The 16140-nt window shown below is 42.4% G+C and overlaps 1 protein-coding gene across 1 annotated transcript in view; it reads left to right on the top strand.

Annotated features, from left to right (window-relative positions):
- The first annotated feature begins 10 nt into the window (after positions 1 to 10).
- WDR3 (WD repeat domain 3) overlaps positions 11 to 16140 on the top strand; it is a 38117-nt gene continuing 21987 nt past the window's right edge. Inside the window, exons 1-5 of the mRNA XM_067464342.1 lie at positions 11 to 168; positions 2924 to 3126; positions 11974 to 12183; positions 13419 to 13537; positions 14626 to 14704. Coding sequence (XP_067320443.1) covers positions 2956 to 3126; positions 11974 to 12183; positions 13419 to 13537; positions 14626 to 14704 — 579 coding nt within the window. The 5' untranslated portion in view covers positions 11 to 168; positions 2924 to 2955. The remainder of the gene's footprint in view (positions 169 to 2923; positions 3127 to 11973; positions 12184 to 13418; positions 13538 to 14625; positions 14705 to 16140) is intronic.

The following is a 16140-nucleotide window of genomic DNA, read 5'->3' as shown; positions in this document are numbered from 1 at the left end:
TGGGCCAACTTCGGCCCTTCCTCCAGGTGTTTTGGACTTCAACTCCCACAATTCCTAACAGCCGGTAGGCTAAATTGCCTGGGCTTCCGGTTCTTGTGGTCCCGCCTCTTCCTCTCCGGGGACGCTCCTTTGCCTCGTGGAGGAGACTTCCGGCGGGAGAAGGGACAGGTGAGTGGAAGCCTGATTGTGGCAGGAAGGGAAAGGCAATGGCTGCGTCCGCCTGTGAAGTTGAGCATCCTCAGAGGTAGTGAGGTCTGTTGGAACTAGGAAAATGGGTTTATATATCTGTGGAATGACCAGGGTGGGACAAAGGACTCTTGTCTGCTGGAGCTAGGTGTGAATGTTTCAACTGATCACCTTGATTAGCATTTGATTGCCTGACAGTGCCTGGAGCAATCTTTTGTTGAGAGATAATTAGATGTCCTTGTTTGTTTCCTCTCTGTTGTTGTGCTGTTCTAATTTTAGAGTTTTTTTTTAATACTGGTCGCCAGATTTTGTTCATTTTCATGGTTTCCTCCTTTCTGTTGAAATTGTCCACATGCTTGTGGATTTCAATGGCTTCTCTGTGTAGTCTGACATGGTGGTTGTTAGAGTGGTCCAGCATTTCTGTGTTCTCAAATAATATGCTGTGTCCAGGTTGGTTCATCAGGTGCTCTGCTATGACTGACTTCTCTGGTTGAAGTAGTCTGCAGTGCCTTTCATGTTCCTTGATTCGTGTTTGGGCCCTGCGTTTGGTGGTCTCTATGTAGACTTGTCCACAGCTGCATGGTACACAGCTGCAGGAGTCTACCGTATACCATCTAATTACCTCTCAACAAAAGATTGCTCCAGGCACTGTCAGGCAATCAAATGCTAATCAAAGTGATCAGTTGAAACATTCACACCTAGCTCCAGCAGAGAAGAGTCCTTTGTCCCACCCTGGTCATTCCACAGATATATAAACCCTTTTTCCTAGTTCCTACAGACCTCACTACGTCTGAGGATGCTTGCCATAGATGCAGGTGAAATGTCAGGAGAAAATGACACTATTATTATTATTATTATTATTATTATTATTATTATTATTTACTAGCCGTCCTTTGCCACTTGTTGCTGTGGCCCAGTCTGGTGATCTGGAAAATAAAGTAACGACAAAGTGTTAGTTTCTGATATATGTAATTTATTTATGCTTGTGGGTAAACAGTGTTTCTTGTTTCTTCGTCAGTGTTGATGTGGAGATTGTCTGGTTTTCCTACTCTGGAAGATGCAACATATAATTCCCTTTCTTTAGGGGTCCCTTTCAAATCTAGGATATCATATACATATATATGTGTGTGTGAATCATATACATCTATATCTATGGCTGGATGGCACTTTGTCAGGAGGGCTTTGATTATATTTTCTTGCCCCTGGTGAAGGGAGTTGGAATGGATGGCCTCAAACTAGGGGCCGGGACTCCTGGGGTGTCATGGGGGGGGGGGTGTCAGAAGAGTTACCAAAGGGCACCAGAAAACGCATTCTTTTCTCATGGGAGTTCTGCATGGGAAATTTGGCCCCATTCTATCGTTGTTGGGGTTCAGAATACTCTTTGATTGTGGGTGAACTATAAATCCCAGTAGCTACAACTCCCAAGTGTCAAGGTCTATTTCCCCTCAAACTCCATTTGTGTTCATATTTGGGCATATGAAGTATACGTGGCAAGTTTGGTCTAGCTCCATCATTGTTTGAGTCCACAGTACTCTCTGGATGTAGGAGAACTACAACTCCCAAACTCAAGGTCAATGCCCTCCAAACCCTTTCAGTATTTTCTGTTGATCATGGGAGTTCTGTGTGCCAAGTTTGGTTCAATTCCATCGTTGGTGGAATTCAGAATGCTCTTTGATTGTAGGTGAACTATATATCTCCCAGCAACTACAACTCACAAATGACATTTTTTTGAGTGATGGTCACTCATTGGGTTGTTAGGCGTATTCTTTCCAAATTTGGTGCCAATTGGTCCAGTGGTTTTTAAGTTATGTTAATCCCACAAACGAACATTACATTTTTATTTATATAGATTTCTGTCACGTTTTTTTCCTGGAACAGAACTCAAAGCGGCACACAAAATGTAAAAAACAAAAACATAGCATACAATAAAAAACAGCAACCATCATAAACATAATCCTATCTATAAAAATCATAAAAACCCACATAAACGTGATTGACATCTAAACTTAGAAACACAGTTAAACAATAAATAGATTTAAAGCTCCATCAAATATCAGTTCATTTAGGCCAGGCATCCTCAAACTGTGGCCCTCCAACTGTTTGGTCCTTCAACTCCCAGTATTGCTGATATTTGAACAAGCTCGTTGGGGCTTATGGGAGTTGGAGGCCCAAACAACTAGAGGTCTGTTTCAATCTAAACATTGCACATGATAGATCTGGCATTTATTCTCCTTCAGGAAAGGCCTCTTAACACAGGAAAGTTTTCACTTGGTTCCTGAATGATAGCAGGGAGGGAGCCATTCTAACTTCTTTAGGAAGGGAGTTCCACTGAAAAGGCCTTTTCTCATTTCCAGTGTAATGCTGGCTGAGGGCCAGGTTTTGTGTGTGTGTGTGTTTTTAGTCGTGTCAGGAGCGACTTGAGAAACTGCAAGTCGCTTCTGGTGTGAGAGAATTGGCTGTCTGCAAGGACGCTGCCCAAGGGACGCCCAGATGTTTTGATGTTTTTACCATCCTTGTGGGAGGCTTCTCTCATGTCCCCCCATGTGGAGTTGGAGCTGACAGAGGGAGCTCATCTGTGCTCTCCCCGAATTTGAACCTGCGACCTGTCAGTCTTCAGTCCTATCGGCACAGGGGTTTAATCAACTGTGCCACCGGGGACTTCATGCTGAGGCCCAGTGATAACATTTTTACCAAACAGTGCTACAAGTATTGCATTTTTCTCTCTCTCTTTCTCCAGAGTCTGTTGTGTAAAGATCTAAAATACCTTTTATGGGTCTCACTAAGCAATATCTGCGCTATAATGGCACTGCCCTTTTTGGCGTTGTTGCTAGCCAGAAAGGCAATATTGTGTATGTGAATCTACGAGGTGAGAAGGGCCGCTACGTGGCAGTGCCAGCCTGTGAACATGTCTTCATTTGGGATACAAGGACAGGAGACAAGGTGAGCTTATTAATTTTTTGTAGCAGTTGATGCTTTTCGTGTGCATACAGTAGAGTCTCGCTTATCCAACATAAATGGGCCGGAAGAACGTTGAATGAGCAAAAATGTTGGATAGTAAGGATTAAGAAAAAGCCTATTAAATGTCAAATTACGTTATGATTTTACAAATTAAGCACCAAAACATGTTTTACAACAAATCAACCACAAAAGCAGTCAATGCACGGTAACCTTATGTAGTAATTACTGTATTTATGGATTTAGCAACAAAATATCGCAATGTATTGAAACAGTTGTGGATCTGGGCTGGAGGTGGACTGCATTGGATAATTCAGAACATTGGATGAGCGAAGGTTGGATAAGTGAGACTACTGTATATGGAAAGCATGTTTGTTTTACTGGTTTTCAGTTGTGTGACTATAAAAGTTTTTATGAAACTGTCATGATGCTGTTGGTGAACTCTTAAAACCCTTTGGCCATGCTTAGCTGTGGTGGAATGTGAAGGAGGCAGGGTGTAACAGACATGGTGGGTGGAAAAGATTCTGTAGAATGTTTCCACAAAAAAACCCAACAATTTGTTGAAAAATATCCATGCTATTTATTTATTTAAATTAGTATCCCTCCTTTCTCAATATGGAAATCTGTGCTAGTGAAAAGGCAGATTGCAAGTGTATTTGTATCTCGTCTGTGTGGACATGTTTGTTCATGTTTGTTCATAGAGGTCGTGGTGGGAAGGAGGAGATGCGGGAGAAGGAGACCCCGAATTCGGCGTAATTCGGACCAATTGCCCAAATTAATTATTCCAAATAAGTCTCCTAAGGTAATTTGGTGTAACCAGGTAAGCGGGCCCTCTGGCCTGAAGGTGGTGTTGTTGAACGCCAGATCTGTCAACGGAAAAACAACTTGGATTCAGGACTTAATCCTGGAGGAGCGGGCAGATCTGGCGTGCATTACGGAGACCTGGCTGGATGAAGCGGGGGGCGTAAATCTCTCCCAGCTTTGCCCTCCAGGTTTCTCCGTGCAACACCAACCCAGAGCCGGAGGACGGGGAGGCGGGGTCGCAGTGGTCTATAGAGATTCCATCCATCTAACCAGGAGCCCCATCCCGCAGACCGCAAACTTTGAATGCGTCCACCTGAGGGTGGGTGACCGGGACAGGATAGGGATTCTGCTAGTGTACCGTCCACCTCGCTGCACTACAGTCTCCCTACCTGAGCTAGCGGGGGTTGTCTCGAGCCTGGCGGTGGAGTCCCAACGGCTTCTTGTGCTGGGGGACTTCAACATCCACGCCGAGGCAACCCTCACAGGTGCGGCTCAGGACTTCATGTCTGCCATGGCAACCATGGGGCTGTCCCAGCAAATAACTGGCCCCACCCACTGTGCTGGACACACATTGGACTTGGTTTTCTGCCAGGGATGGGAGCAGGGTGGCGGTGTGGAGGAGTTGTCCATCTCTCCGTTGCCGTGGACCGACCACTTCCTGATTAGATTTAGGCTCACTGCGCCCCCTAACCTCCGCAGGGGTGGTGGACCCATTAAGATGGTCCGCCCCAGGAGGCTTATGGATCCGAACGGATTCCTGACGGCTCTTGGGGAGTTTCCCGCTACCATGGTAGGTGATAGTGTCGAAGCCTTGGTCGCTCTCTGGAATGGGGAGATGACCAGGGCTATTGACAAGATCGCTCCGGAACGTCCCCTCTCGAGTAACCGAGCTAAACCAGCCCCTTGGTTTACTGAGGAGCTGGCAGCAATGAAGCGAAAGAAGAGGGTTCTAGAGAGCGTGTGGCGAGCGGACCCAAGCGAGTCAAACCGAACACGGTTTGTGTCCTTTCTGAGGGCATATGCCGCGGCAATAAAAGCCGCAAAGAAAACTTTCTTTGCGGCTACTATTGCGTCTGCAAAAAACCGTCCGGCGGAGTTGTTCTGGGTTGTAAGAGGTCTTTTAACTCCCCCTACGGGTGGGAGCCCTGACAACTCGGCAGCGCGCTGTGAAGCATTTGCTCGGTTCTTTGCAGACAAAGTCGCTTTGATCCGCGCTGGGCTGGACGCCACATTAGATGCAGTCTCTGTGGATGTGACACAAGCACCTGCTTGTCAGATTTTGTTGGATTCTTTTCAGTTTGTGAAACCCGAGGATGTGGACAAGATACTTGGAGGGATGAGACCCACCACGTCCATCCTAGACCCCTGCCCATCCTGGCTTCTGAAGGAGGCCAGAGGGGGATTGGCCGAGTGGGTAACGGTGGTGGTTAATGCCTCCCTTCGGGAAGGCAAGATTCCAGCGAGCCTAAAACAGGCTATTATAAAGCCGCTGTTGAAGAAACCATCACTTGACCCCACTAAATTGGACAACTTTCGGCCTGTTTCCAATCTTCCCTTCTTGGGCAAAGTCATGGAAAGCGTGGTGGCCTCACAACTCCAGGTATTCTTGGGAGACACGGATTATCTGGATCCGGCACAGTCTGGTTTCAGACCGGGACATGGTACCGAGACGGTCTTGGTCGCCTTAGTGGATGATCTGCGCCGGGAGCTAGACAGGGGGAGTGTGTCCCTGTTGGTGCTCCTGGACCTCTCAGCGGCCTTCGATACCGTCGACCACGGTATTCTTCTGGGGCGCCTTGCAGAGATGGGTCTTGGGGGCACTGCTCTGCAGTGGCTCCGGTCATTTCTGGAGGGTCGTACTCAGAAGGTGTTATTGGGGGACTCCTGCTCAACGCCGCAGCCGTTGACCTGTGGCGTTCCTCAGGGTTCCATCTTGTCCCCCTTGTTGTTTAACATCTACATGAAGCCGCTGGGTGAGATCATCCGGAGTTTCGGGGTGCGGTGTCACCTGTACGCAGATGACGTCCAACTCTGTCACTCCTTCCCACCTTCTACTAAGGAGTCCGTCGAGGTCCTGAACCGGTGCCTGGCCGCTGTAATGGTCTGGATGAGGGCGAACAAACTGAAATTAAATCCAGACAAGACAGAGGTACTCCTGGTCAGTCGCAAGGCCGAACAGGGTATAGGGTTACAGCCTGTGCTGGACGGGGTCGCACTCCCCTTGAAGACACAGGTTCGCAGCTTGGGTGTGACCTTGGATTCATCGCTGAGCCTGGAGCCTCAGGTTTCAGCGGTGACCAGGGGAGCATTTGCACAGCTCAGGCTCGTGCGCCAGCTGCGCCCGTATCTTGGGAAGTCTGACTTGGCCACGGTGGTACACGCTTTGGTCACATCCCGCCTCGACTACTGCAACGCTCTCTACGTGGGGCTGCCCTTGAAGACGGCCCGGAAGCTTCAGCTAGTCCAGCGCGCGGCAGCCATGTTGCTAACGGGAGCTGGACGCAGAGAGCATACAACGCCTTTGCTGTCCCAGCTCCACTGGCTGCCGATCTGCTACCGGGCCCAATTTAAGGTGCTGGTGTTATCCTACAAAGCCCTAAACGGTTCCGGCCCAAAATACCTTGCAGACCGCATCTCGGCCTACGAGCCCACGAGGGCCTTGAGATCTTCCGGGGAGGCCCTTCTCTCGGTCCCGCCTGCCTCTCAGGCACGTCTGGCGGGGACGAGGGAGCGGGCCTTCTCGGTGGTGGCCCCCCGGCTGTGGAACACTCTCCCTGTTGAAGTTAGACAGGCGCCCTCCTTGATGGCCTTTCGCAGGGGCCTGAAAACATGGCTCTTCGAGCAGGCCTTCAATTGAGTGTAGTGGAATTGATACTGGATTGAACTAAGACTACGATTTTTTGGCTATGACCCCAGGACTTGACGAAGCGGATTTTTAGTTTAGGTATATGTTATGTTGTATCGTCTGGTTTGTACTGTCTTGAGTCGCTGTATACTGTCTTCTTTGTTGCTGTGCACCGCCCCGAGTCGCCCCCGGGCTGAGAGGGGCGGTCAACAAATGCAAGAAATAAATAAATAAATAAATAAATATTACACTGTTACCAGTCCTTTAATGAGATAGAGTGTCCATTGAATTATCTTTAAATGGTAAATAGGGTAAAAAGTGAGGGACTAAAGGTGAAGGTATTAATTATCTTTTTTTTTTTTCACTAAGAAAGCAACTACAAGGAAATTTGAAAACAAATACAGATTGAGCATCTCTTATCTGGAATTCCAAAATTGTTGACTGACATAGTAGCAGCTTTGCTTTTTGATGTACACAAACTTCCATTCAAAAAGTTATAAAATACATTGTGTAAAATTATCTTCCAGTTATGCGTATAATTTGTATAATGAGTGAATAGAAATTATTTATATACTTTGACATATGAAAAAACAAATCCTGCTGTTAGCCCCAGATTTTGCAAACCTAGCAGTTTGAAAACATACAAATGTGAGTTGATCAATAGGTACAGTTTCTGCTGGCAAATAATGGTGCTCCATGCGGTCATGCTGGCCACATGACCTTGGAGGTGTCTACAGACAACACCGGCTCTTTGGCTTAGACGTGGAGATGATCACCACCCTGCAGAGTCAGACATGACTAAACTTAATGTCAAGGGAAACCTTTACCTTAAATGCAAATACAGATATTCCACAATCTGAAAAATGTACAACTCTTAGCATTTCGGATAAGGGAGACTCAATCTGTAAACTGTAGCAATTCAGTAACTGCACGTTGCTTAAGTCTCATTGACTGACTGTCTGTGCAGGGTTCCATACTTTGCACTTTAACAACACAACTGTTCAATGCTAAGGCTTCCCGCCAAAATGGAACTGTAGAGGAGGGTCTACTGAACAAGCCAGTACCTGCTGCATACCAGTACTGCCATCTGTTGCGGAATTACGAAGGTGGAAGCATTACTTTTCATTCAACCCTCATAGAATATATCACCTTTACTAGGCACAGTGTCTGCCATTTTCTGTGAAAAAGAAGAAATATGTTTGTACATATGCTTGATTTGTCCATGTTAGTGTCGCCTGTTTGCCTCTGTTAGAGAAAAATGAAGATGTAATGAGGGGCCATTTCATACAACAGAAAATATATAAAAATAAACAAAAAGGGAAAAAGAGAGAGGAAATTATGAGAGAGCTAGAAAGGGAGGAAGATAATCTCAAAAAGAATCCTAAAAATAAAGAAATTAAAAATAGATTAGAAAACATTTACAAACAAATAGAATATTTGGAATTGGAAGAAAAAGAAAAACATATTAAATATATAAGGCAAAATTATTTCATGAACGCAAATAAATCGGGAAAATGGTTAGCGAATAAATTAAGGAAAAAAAGAGAGAAAGCCCATATTACAAGGATAAAAAATAAAAATACAATATACACAGAAGAAAAAGAGATTAGAAATCAATTCTTTAACTTCTATAGGAAATTATATCAGGACGAGAAGATTGATAGGGAAAGGATATACCAATACTTAGGAAAGCAAAAAATCTATAAGATCTCAGACAAACAAAGGGAAATACTAAATAAAGAAATAACAGAATCAGAGATAAAGACAATAATAAAAAACCTAAAACCAAACAAAGCACCGGGCCCGGACGGGCTGTCAGCAGGTTACTACAAAGTATTCCAACAAGAACTCATACCATACTTGATGAAAATAATGAACAATGCAAGAATAAACAAAGAAATACCAAACTCGTGGAGACAGGCCAATATAACAGTAATTCATAAAGAAAATTCGGACCCGGAGGATGTTAAAAATTACCGTCCGATATCGTTACTTAATGTGGATTATAAAATTTTTAGTAGTATTATGGCGGAAAGATTAAAAAAGATTCTGGTAACATATATAGATGAAGATCAAGCGGGCTTCTTACCAAATAGGCATCAGAAAGATAACGTAAGGACGGTAATAGATCTGATTGAATACTATGAAATTTATCATCAAAAAAAAGTTATGTTTATGGCGATCGATGCCGAGAAGGCATTTGATAATGTCAATTGGGATTTTTTCAAATTTTTAATGAGGGAGATCGATGTAGGATACTACTTTCAAAATGCGGTGGAAGCAATTTATGATAAGCAGGAGGCCAAAATTATAATTAATGGACATGAAACAGAAACGATCCAAATAGAAAAGGGAACCAGGCAGGGATGCCCTTTATCACCCCTATTATTTGTACTATCATTAGAAATGCTGTTAAAAAGGATAAGAGAGGAAAAGACTCTGGAGGGGGCTAGAATACAGGGATTTGATTACAAATATAAAGCCTTCGCAGATGATGTTATCTGCGTTATAGAGAATCCAAAAGAAAAGACAGGAATCTGGCTGGAAGAAATAAAAAATTACGGGGAGGTGGCTGGATTCAAAATGAATTTGGAAAAAACAAAAGCAATAGTTAAAAATATTGGAGAAAGGGAAAAAGAAGAAATACAAAATAAATGGAAGATTCAAATTGTCCCAAAAATTAAATACTTAGGGATTCAGATATCGGCGAAAAATCTGCAACTTTTACAAAATAATTATATAAACAAATGGAAAGAAATCAAAAAAGATTTGGACAGATGGAAAAATTCAAACTTATCTCTACTAGGAAGGATCGCCTCTGTGAAAATGAAAATTTTACCTAAAATGATATTTTTATTTCAGAACTTACCTATAATTAGGAATGTGGGACTGATTAAAAATTGGAATAGGGATATTACGAAATACATTTGGAACAACAAAAAACCAAGAATTCACTACAAAAATTTAATAGAACAAAAAGAAAAAGGCGGCCTGGCAGCCCCAGACTTGAAAACATACTTCGAAGCGGCGGCACTAACATGGGCCAGAGATTGGACTATGTTAAGGAAAAAAAAGCTACTAACCCTGGAGGGGATAGACCTAAGAGCAGGGTGGCATCAATATATTTGGTACAAGGGGAAAGAAAAGGAAAAAAATTTTGGGAATCATTTCACGAGGTCCGCAATTTTAAAAGTCTGGGATAAATATAAAACTAAACTGTACAATAAAACACCCCTCTGGGTCTCCCCGTTGGAGGCCGCACAGAGAAGATGCCTGGGATGGTCTGATTGGCCCATATATAAAGAAATTCTAAAAGATAAACTTGGTAAGAAAGAATTAAAAGAACAACAGGAGCTTATCTTAATGGACAAGAATATATCATGGTTTCACTATTGGCAGATTAAGGAGAAATTTAAATTAGACCAAAAACTAGGATTTGCACAGGGTAATGAATTTTGGGATAGTATAATGAATACGGACAAAAAATTAATCACCAAAATATACAAAAAACTGTTAGACTGGTACCTGGACCAGAAGGAGGAGAAAAACTATATGAGAAGATGGAATGAAAATATACACAGAAACATCAGAAGAGAAGAATGGGAAAAAATATGGAAAAAAAGGTTGAAGTTTACATATGCAGTGGAGCTCAGAGAGAACTGGGTCAAAATATCACAAAGGTGGTACTTGACACCCAAAAAATTGGGGAGGATTTACAACAATTCAAGCACTACGTGCTGGAAGTGTAAAAGTAAAGAGGGGTCCTTTTTCCACCTATGGTGGACGTGCGAGAAAGCAAAAAGGTACTGGAGAGCGATACATAAGGAAATCCAAAATATGTTAAAAATACAACTTCCCCTAAAACCGGAGATACTTCTACTAGGAATGTATGACAAAACACTAGATAAGGATAAAGACAAAATACTTTTCCTGGCACTGACAGCGGCGAGAATGTGTTACGCTAAAATGTGGAGACAAGAAGAAATTCCGGGCGACAAGGAATGGATAGCGAAAATGCTAGACATCAGGAATCTAGACAAACTCACCTTTTTACTGCTAAAGAATAAGGAAACTAAAAGGAAAGAGACTGACTGGAGCGAAGTTACAGAATACTTGAAAAACAAGAATAAAGAAATAATAATATGAACTAGATAGAGAAAGACTGAAATACGATAAAAAGAGGGAAAGAAAGATATCTGAAGAAAAGTGTAGGAAAGGAACTGACAAGGAAGATTCCACGACGATACCAGGAGGTCAACATTTTTTATTTTTCTTTTCTTTTCTTTTTTTTTTTTTTATATATAAGTTTTTTTTTCTTTCCCTTTTTTCTTTCCCTTTTCTCGTTCTATTTTTATTTTATGTATGAAAATTTCAATAAAGAATATTTATAAAAAAAAAAAAAAGAAAAAAAAAGAAAAATGAAGATGTGAATGGAGAAGCCCTTGCCTTGCCCTATCAAATCTGATCATGCCCACTTTTCCTGGCTACTGGTTTACGTGCCTTTAATAACAGTTTAGCATCTAATTAGTAAAGGTAAAGGTAGTCCCCTGACATTAAGTCCAGTCATGTCTGACTCTGGGGTGTGGTGCTCATCTCCATTTCTAAGCCGAAGAGCCAGCGTTGTCCGTAAACACCTCCAAGGTCATGTGGCTGGCATGACTGCATGGAGCGCCGTTATCTAATTAGCATCTAATTAGGACTGCCCAATCCTATCTTCTATTTTAGAGATGTTTATATAGAGAAAAAGGTGTATCTATGATTTCCCAGCACTTTACTTCCTTCCTGGCCCTACAGCTTTGCATTTCACAAGCCCTTGCCCTGCCCGATCAATCCTGAACATGTCCACTTTTCCCAGCTGCTAGTTATGATGTCGGTTGATGTTTTAAAAGATGTTTTATTGTTTTTGTTTTATTGTTTCAATTATATTTTACTGTTATATGTTTTAAGTATGTTACTTTGTGACTCTTGTTTATGTTGGGCTTGGTCCCCATGTAAGCCCCCCCTCCCCCGAGTCCCTTCAGGGAGATGGTGGCGGGATAGAAGAATAAAGTTATAATAGCTGTTAATAGATCTGTATTATGAGCTCTGAAGCATATGGCATATATTTCATTTTAAAAGTGTTTTTCCAAACTTTTCCTGTGTACAAGCATATGGTTAAAAATGCTGTATATTTCACATTGCAGGTTCTGGCACTTAAAGGTCGTAAGCAGGAGGTTACTGCTCTTTGCCCTTCCCCAGATAATCTGCATTTGTCTGTTGGATATGAGGATGGTTCAATTCGTATATTCAGTCTCGTAAGTGGAGAAGAAACCATCACATTCAACGGTCACAAAGCCACTGTTACTGCCCTGAGATATGATGACCTGGGAGGAAAGCTAGCTTCAGGTTCAAAGGTGAGATGTGGGGGGTGCGGACAACTGGTATTAATCAATGCTACTGAGGAATGTCACCTGTACTTCGGAGCACAATGAAGTAAATGCATTCTGTGGGTTATTGGGACATCCCAGTTGATCAAGACTGAAGATACGGCATCTCTCCTCACTTTTTAATGATCAGTTGTGTGTTGCCTGGTTGTCCTCAAGTAGGATAAAAATACTATAAATCTAAGTTCTCTTTGCCACCAGACAGCTCATATTAAGAGGCTCACTTGCCTCTGGATGTCTGTCAACATTGAGATCCAACTCAAATGTCACGATTTATTGGTTGATAAGCCCGCTCTTTCACTAAGAATTTGTCTTTGAGAGCTCTGCACGTAGGTGTCAATCTATCCATCTTTTGGGCTCACTTGCTTTTCTGTTCTGAATTTATGACTAGCCAATTTCACTGCAGTTCATTTATTTTGAGAAAGGAAATAAAACATGTCTTTAATTCAGGCTTGGGCTACCTACAGCCTTCCAGATGTTTGGGACTTCAGCTCCCAGAACTCCTGGCCATTGGACAAACTGGGCAGGACTACTGGGAGTTGAAGGCCCAAACATCTGGAGGGCTGCAGTTTGTGTAGCCCTTCAGATGTTTAATTCAACAATACATGTAATTCAACAATACATTGTTTATCTTCAGCCAAAGTGGTAGAAGAGCATTGTGGAAAGGGAGACGCAGTGGCAACTGAGCTATGGCTCAACATAGAATTACTTTAAGCGTTTAATTGCTTATTTTATTGTAAACCACTCTGAGGTCGACTTGCTATAGAAAGTTGGGATATGATTTTTTTAAAGATAAAGATTTCCTCCTGACATTAAGTCTACTTGTGTCCGACTCTGGGGAGTGGTGCTCCTCTCCATTTCTAAGCCGAAGAGCTGGCGTTGTCCATAGACACCTCCAAGGTCATGTGGCAGTCATGACTGCATAGAGCGCCGTTATCTTCCCGCTGAAGCAATACTTATTGATCTACTCACATTTGCATGTTTTCAAACTGCTGGGTTTGCAGAAGCTGGGGCTGACAGTGGGAGCTCACCCCGCTCCCTGGATTTGATCCGCCAACCTTTCGGTCAGCAAGTTCAGTAGTTCAGCGATTTAAGCAAAACATAGTACAGTGAAGTAGCTATTAATGGAGGCAAATACATGCTAAATTGACATGTCAGGGCACGTGGCTATTGTAGTAACTGACAGAATCTCCTTTTTCTTCAAGGACACAGACGTCATTGTTTGGGATGTGATCAATGAGAGTGGTTTGTACCGTTTGAAGGGTCATAAGGATGCCATCACGCAGCTGCTCTTCTTTAAAGAAAAGAATATTCTTATATCCAGGTAAAGGTGTTCAAATGAGACTATAGACAATATGGGGGCCTAACTTAATGAGTTACTTTTAAGTACTTTGTAAATTGGGTACAAAAAAGAGAAAGAGATAAAAGGAACCTGGCATAAGCAAAACATAGCACAGCGAAGTAACTATTAATGGAGGCAAATACATAATATACCGTAATTTTTCAATTGTAAGATACCATTGATTGTAAGTTGCACTCTAATTTCAGTATTACTACTATCAGCATATGTTACACCTGGTATTCTAAGATGCATTCTATTTTAGAGATGTTTATATTGAGAAAATAGTGTATCTTAGAACTCAAAAAACACAGTATTTTGTTACACAATACAGTATTACTCTTAATATGGTTCATAAATTATTGTCACCAAGAAGATACAGTTGTAATAATCTCATGTGATGTCAAATATGTAGATTTCAGGTCATGAATCTGGAGGATAATATGCAGGCTTAATTGCAAATGCAAAGATAATTGTGTTTTTATGGTTGTATGGGGTGTTGAAGTGGGTGATTGATGGAAGTTATACTGAGTCTGACTAAGGTTAATCTAAATAGCTCCTACACTAGGTGAATATTGGGATATAGGTTGAGCATACCTATTCTGAAATGCTTGAAATCAGAAGAGTTTTGGATTTTTAAAGATTTTGCAGTATTTGTATATACATAATGAGGTATTTTGAAGATGGACCCAAATCTAAACACAAGATTCATTATATTATATTATATTATAGTTTTGTGCATGAAACAAAGTTTGTGTACACAGACCACAAGAAAACCAAGGTGTCACTATCTCAGCCACACCTGTGGGATACACACCTGTGGGATACCCAACCTGTATAAATAAATAAATGTTTTAGTATACACAGTTAAATATAATACAACACCATTGGCCAATGGAACTAAAAAATTAAATGTCTCTGTTTGTATAAATGAGCCTGATATTTTATACATCCTGCAGCCTTTACTGAAAAGTGAAACTTTGCCAGGGGTTTTCAGTGTCTACCTAACATGTATGTAAATTGATAAGAGATCCTTGCCATTGTGTAATTGGTTTTTTTTCCTCCCTTTTCAGTGGAAAAGACACTTTGGTAAAATGGTGGGATCTGGATACTCAGCATTGCTTCAAAACATTAGTTGGGCACCGAAGTGAGGTAAATACAATGAAAAAACTGCAAATGTTTCAGCTATTTTTTCCTTTGGTTTTTAAACCAGCATTGCAGGCACATTGTGTGATTTCAAGCAGTCCATTTTGTTCAAGCTGAAACTTTCCAGGTTTAGATTTTTTGAGAGGTAGCTAGCAGGGATGTTTTAGAGGAAACCAAAAGAGAAAAGAAGAATGCCCTCAGACCCTAAAAGGAAGGATATTTTCCCTCCTCCTGTCTATAGTGTTGGGGTGGAAGTTATATGTTGCTACCTACCTACTTTTTACATCCCTTTTTTTTAAATAAACTGTGACATAAATGTGAAATGCATAGGGCAATAACATTATCTCAAATATACAGCAGCTTTTAGGACAACGGTTCTCAACCTGGGGGTTGTGACCCCCAGGGGGGTGGTTTGGCCATTTCGGAGGGGTCACGAGGCCACCTCCTTTGGCCCTGCCCCCTTCCCCTCCTCAGAATGGCTACCTCCCTCACCTCCCTCTTGCCGCTTGCTGGGTAGGCAGGGGCACAAGCCAGATGAAGGCTCCACTCAAGACCTGGCCTTGCACTGAGCCTGTCTCACCTGGCTCTCACCTCTTGCCAGCCGGCGGGGTCGCAAACCAGGTGAGGGAGGCTCCGCTCAAGGCCCGACCTTACTCAAAGCCTCCCTCACCTGGTTCCCGCCGCTTGCTGGCTGGCAAGGGCACAAGCCAGGCAAGGGCTCCACGCAAGGCCCGGCTTTGTGCGAAGTCTCCCTTGCCTGGCCCTGTTTTATGGTTGGGGGTTACCACAACATGAGGAACCGTATTTAGGATTCATGGCGTTAGAAAGGTTGAGAACCACTGCTTTAGGATTTTTGTTCACATTCTTCCATTTTTCTAGAATGGAATAGAGTATTTTGCATTTCTGTAACTTACATAACACAATGCTGTACAAAAATAGCCCAATTACTTCCCATTCTGCCAGGGTTTAGTCAATCTGGTGGCACTTAACGTATTTCCCTACCTGAATCATGTAAGGCTTTACACCAGGCATTGCAAACTAACGCATACACTTCAGTAGGCGGTTTGTATAGAAGGCTGTTTCCTAGTTCAACCATTCAGACATTATCAGATGGATCCACTCTAATTGATTGACTAGTGTAGATATGCTACGTGACCCTTTTGAAGGCCACCTGTAACCAGTCATGGAGTGTAAGACAGGCACTGGTAAAAATAAAGTCTCTTAAGAAATCCAACCTAGCTGAACATAAAGGGTTATCAGAATGCACTTAATGCTTTGCATATTCTCGTCACTAATTGCACGTGGAATTCAGTGTGCAGTTCCTTTCTGAAAATGATGGGTGTCTCATATTCCATCTCTTAGTTATGTATCAATATTTGCTGTCCTTCTTTATCTCCTTTTTATATCACTATTGGAGATAAAAAAAACCAATGCCCACTGTT

This window comes from Anolis sagrei, chromosome 2 (assembly GCF_037176765.1).
Source record: "Anolis sagrei isolate rAnoSag1 chromosome 2, rAnoSag1.mat, whole genome shotgun sequence".
Lineage (NCBI taxonomy): Eukaryota > Metazoa > Chordata > Lepidosauria > Squamata > Dactyloidae > Anolis > Anolis sagrei.
The sequence above is the reverse complement of the archived record's forward strand: the minus strand, read 5'-3'. Positions and strand labels throughout refer to the sequence as shown.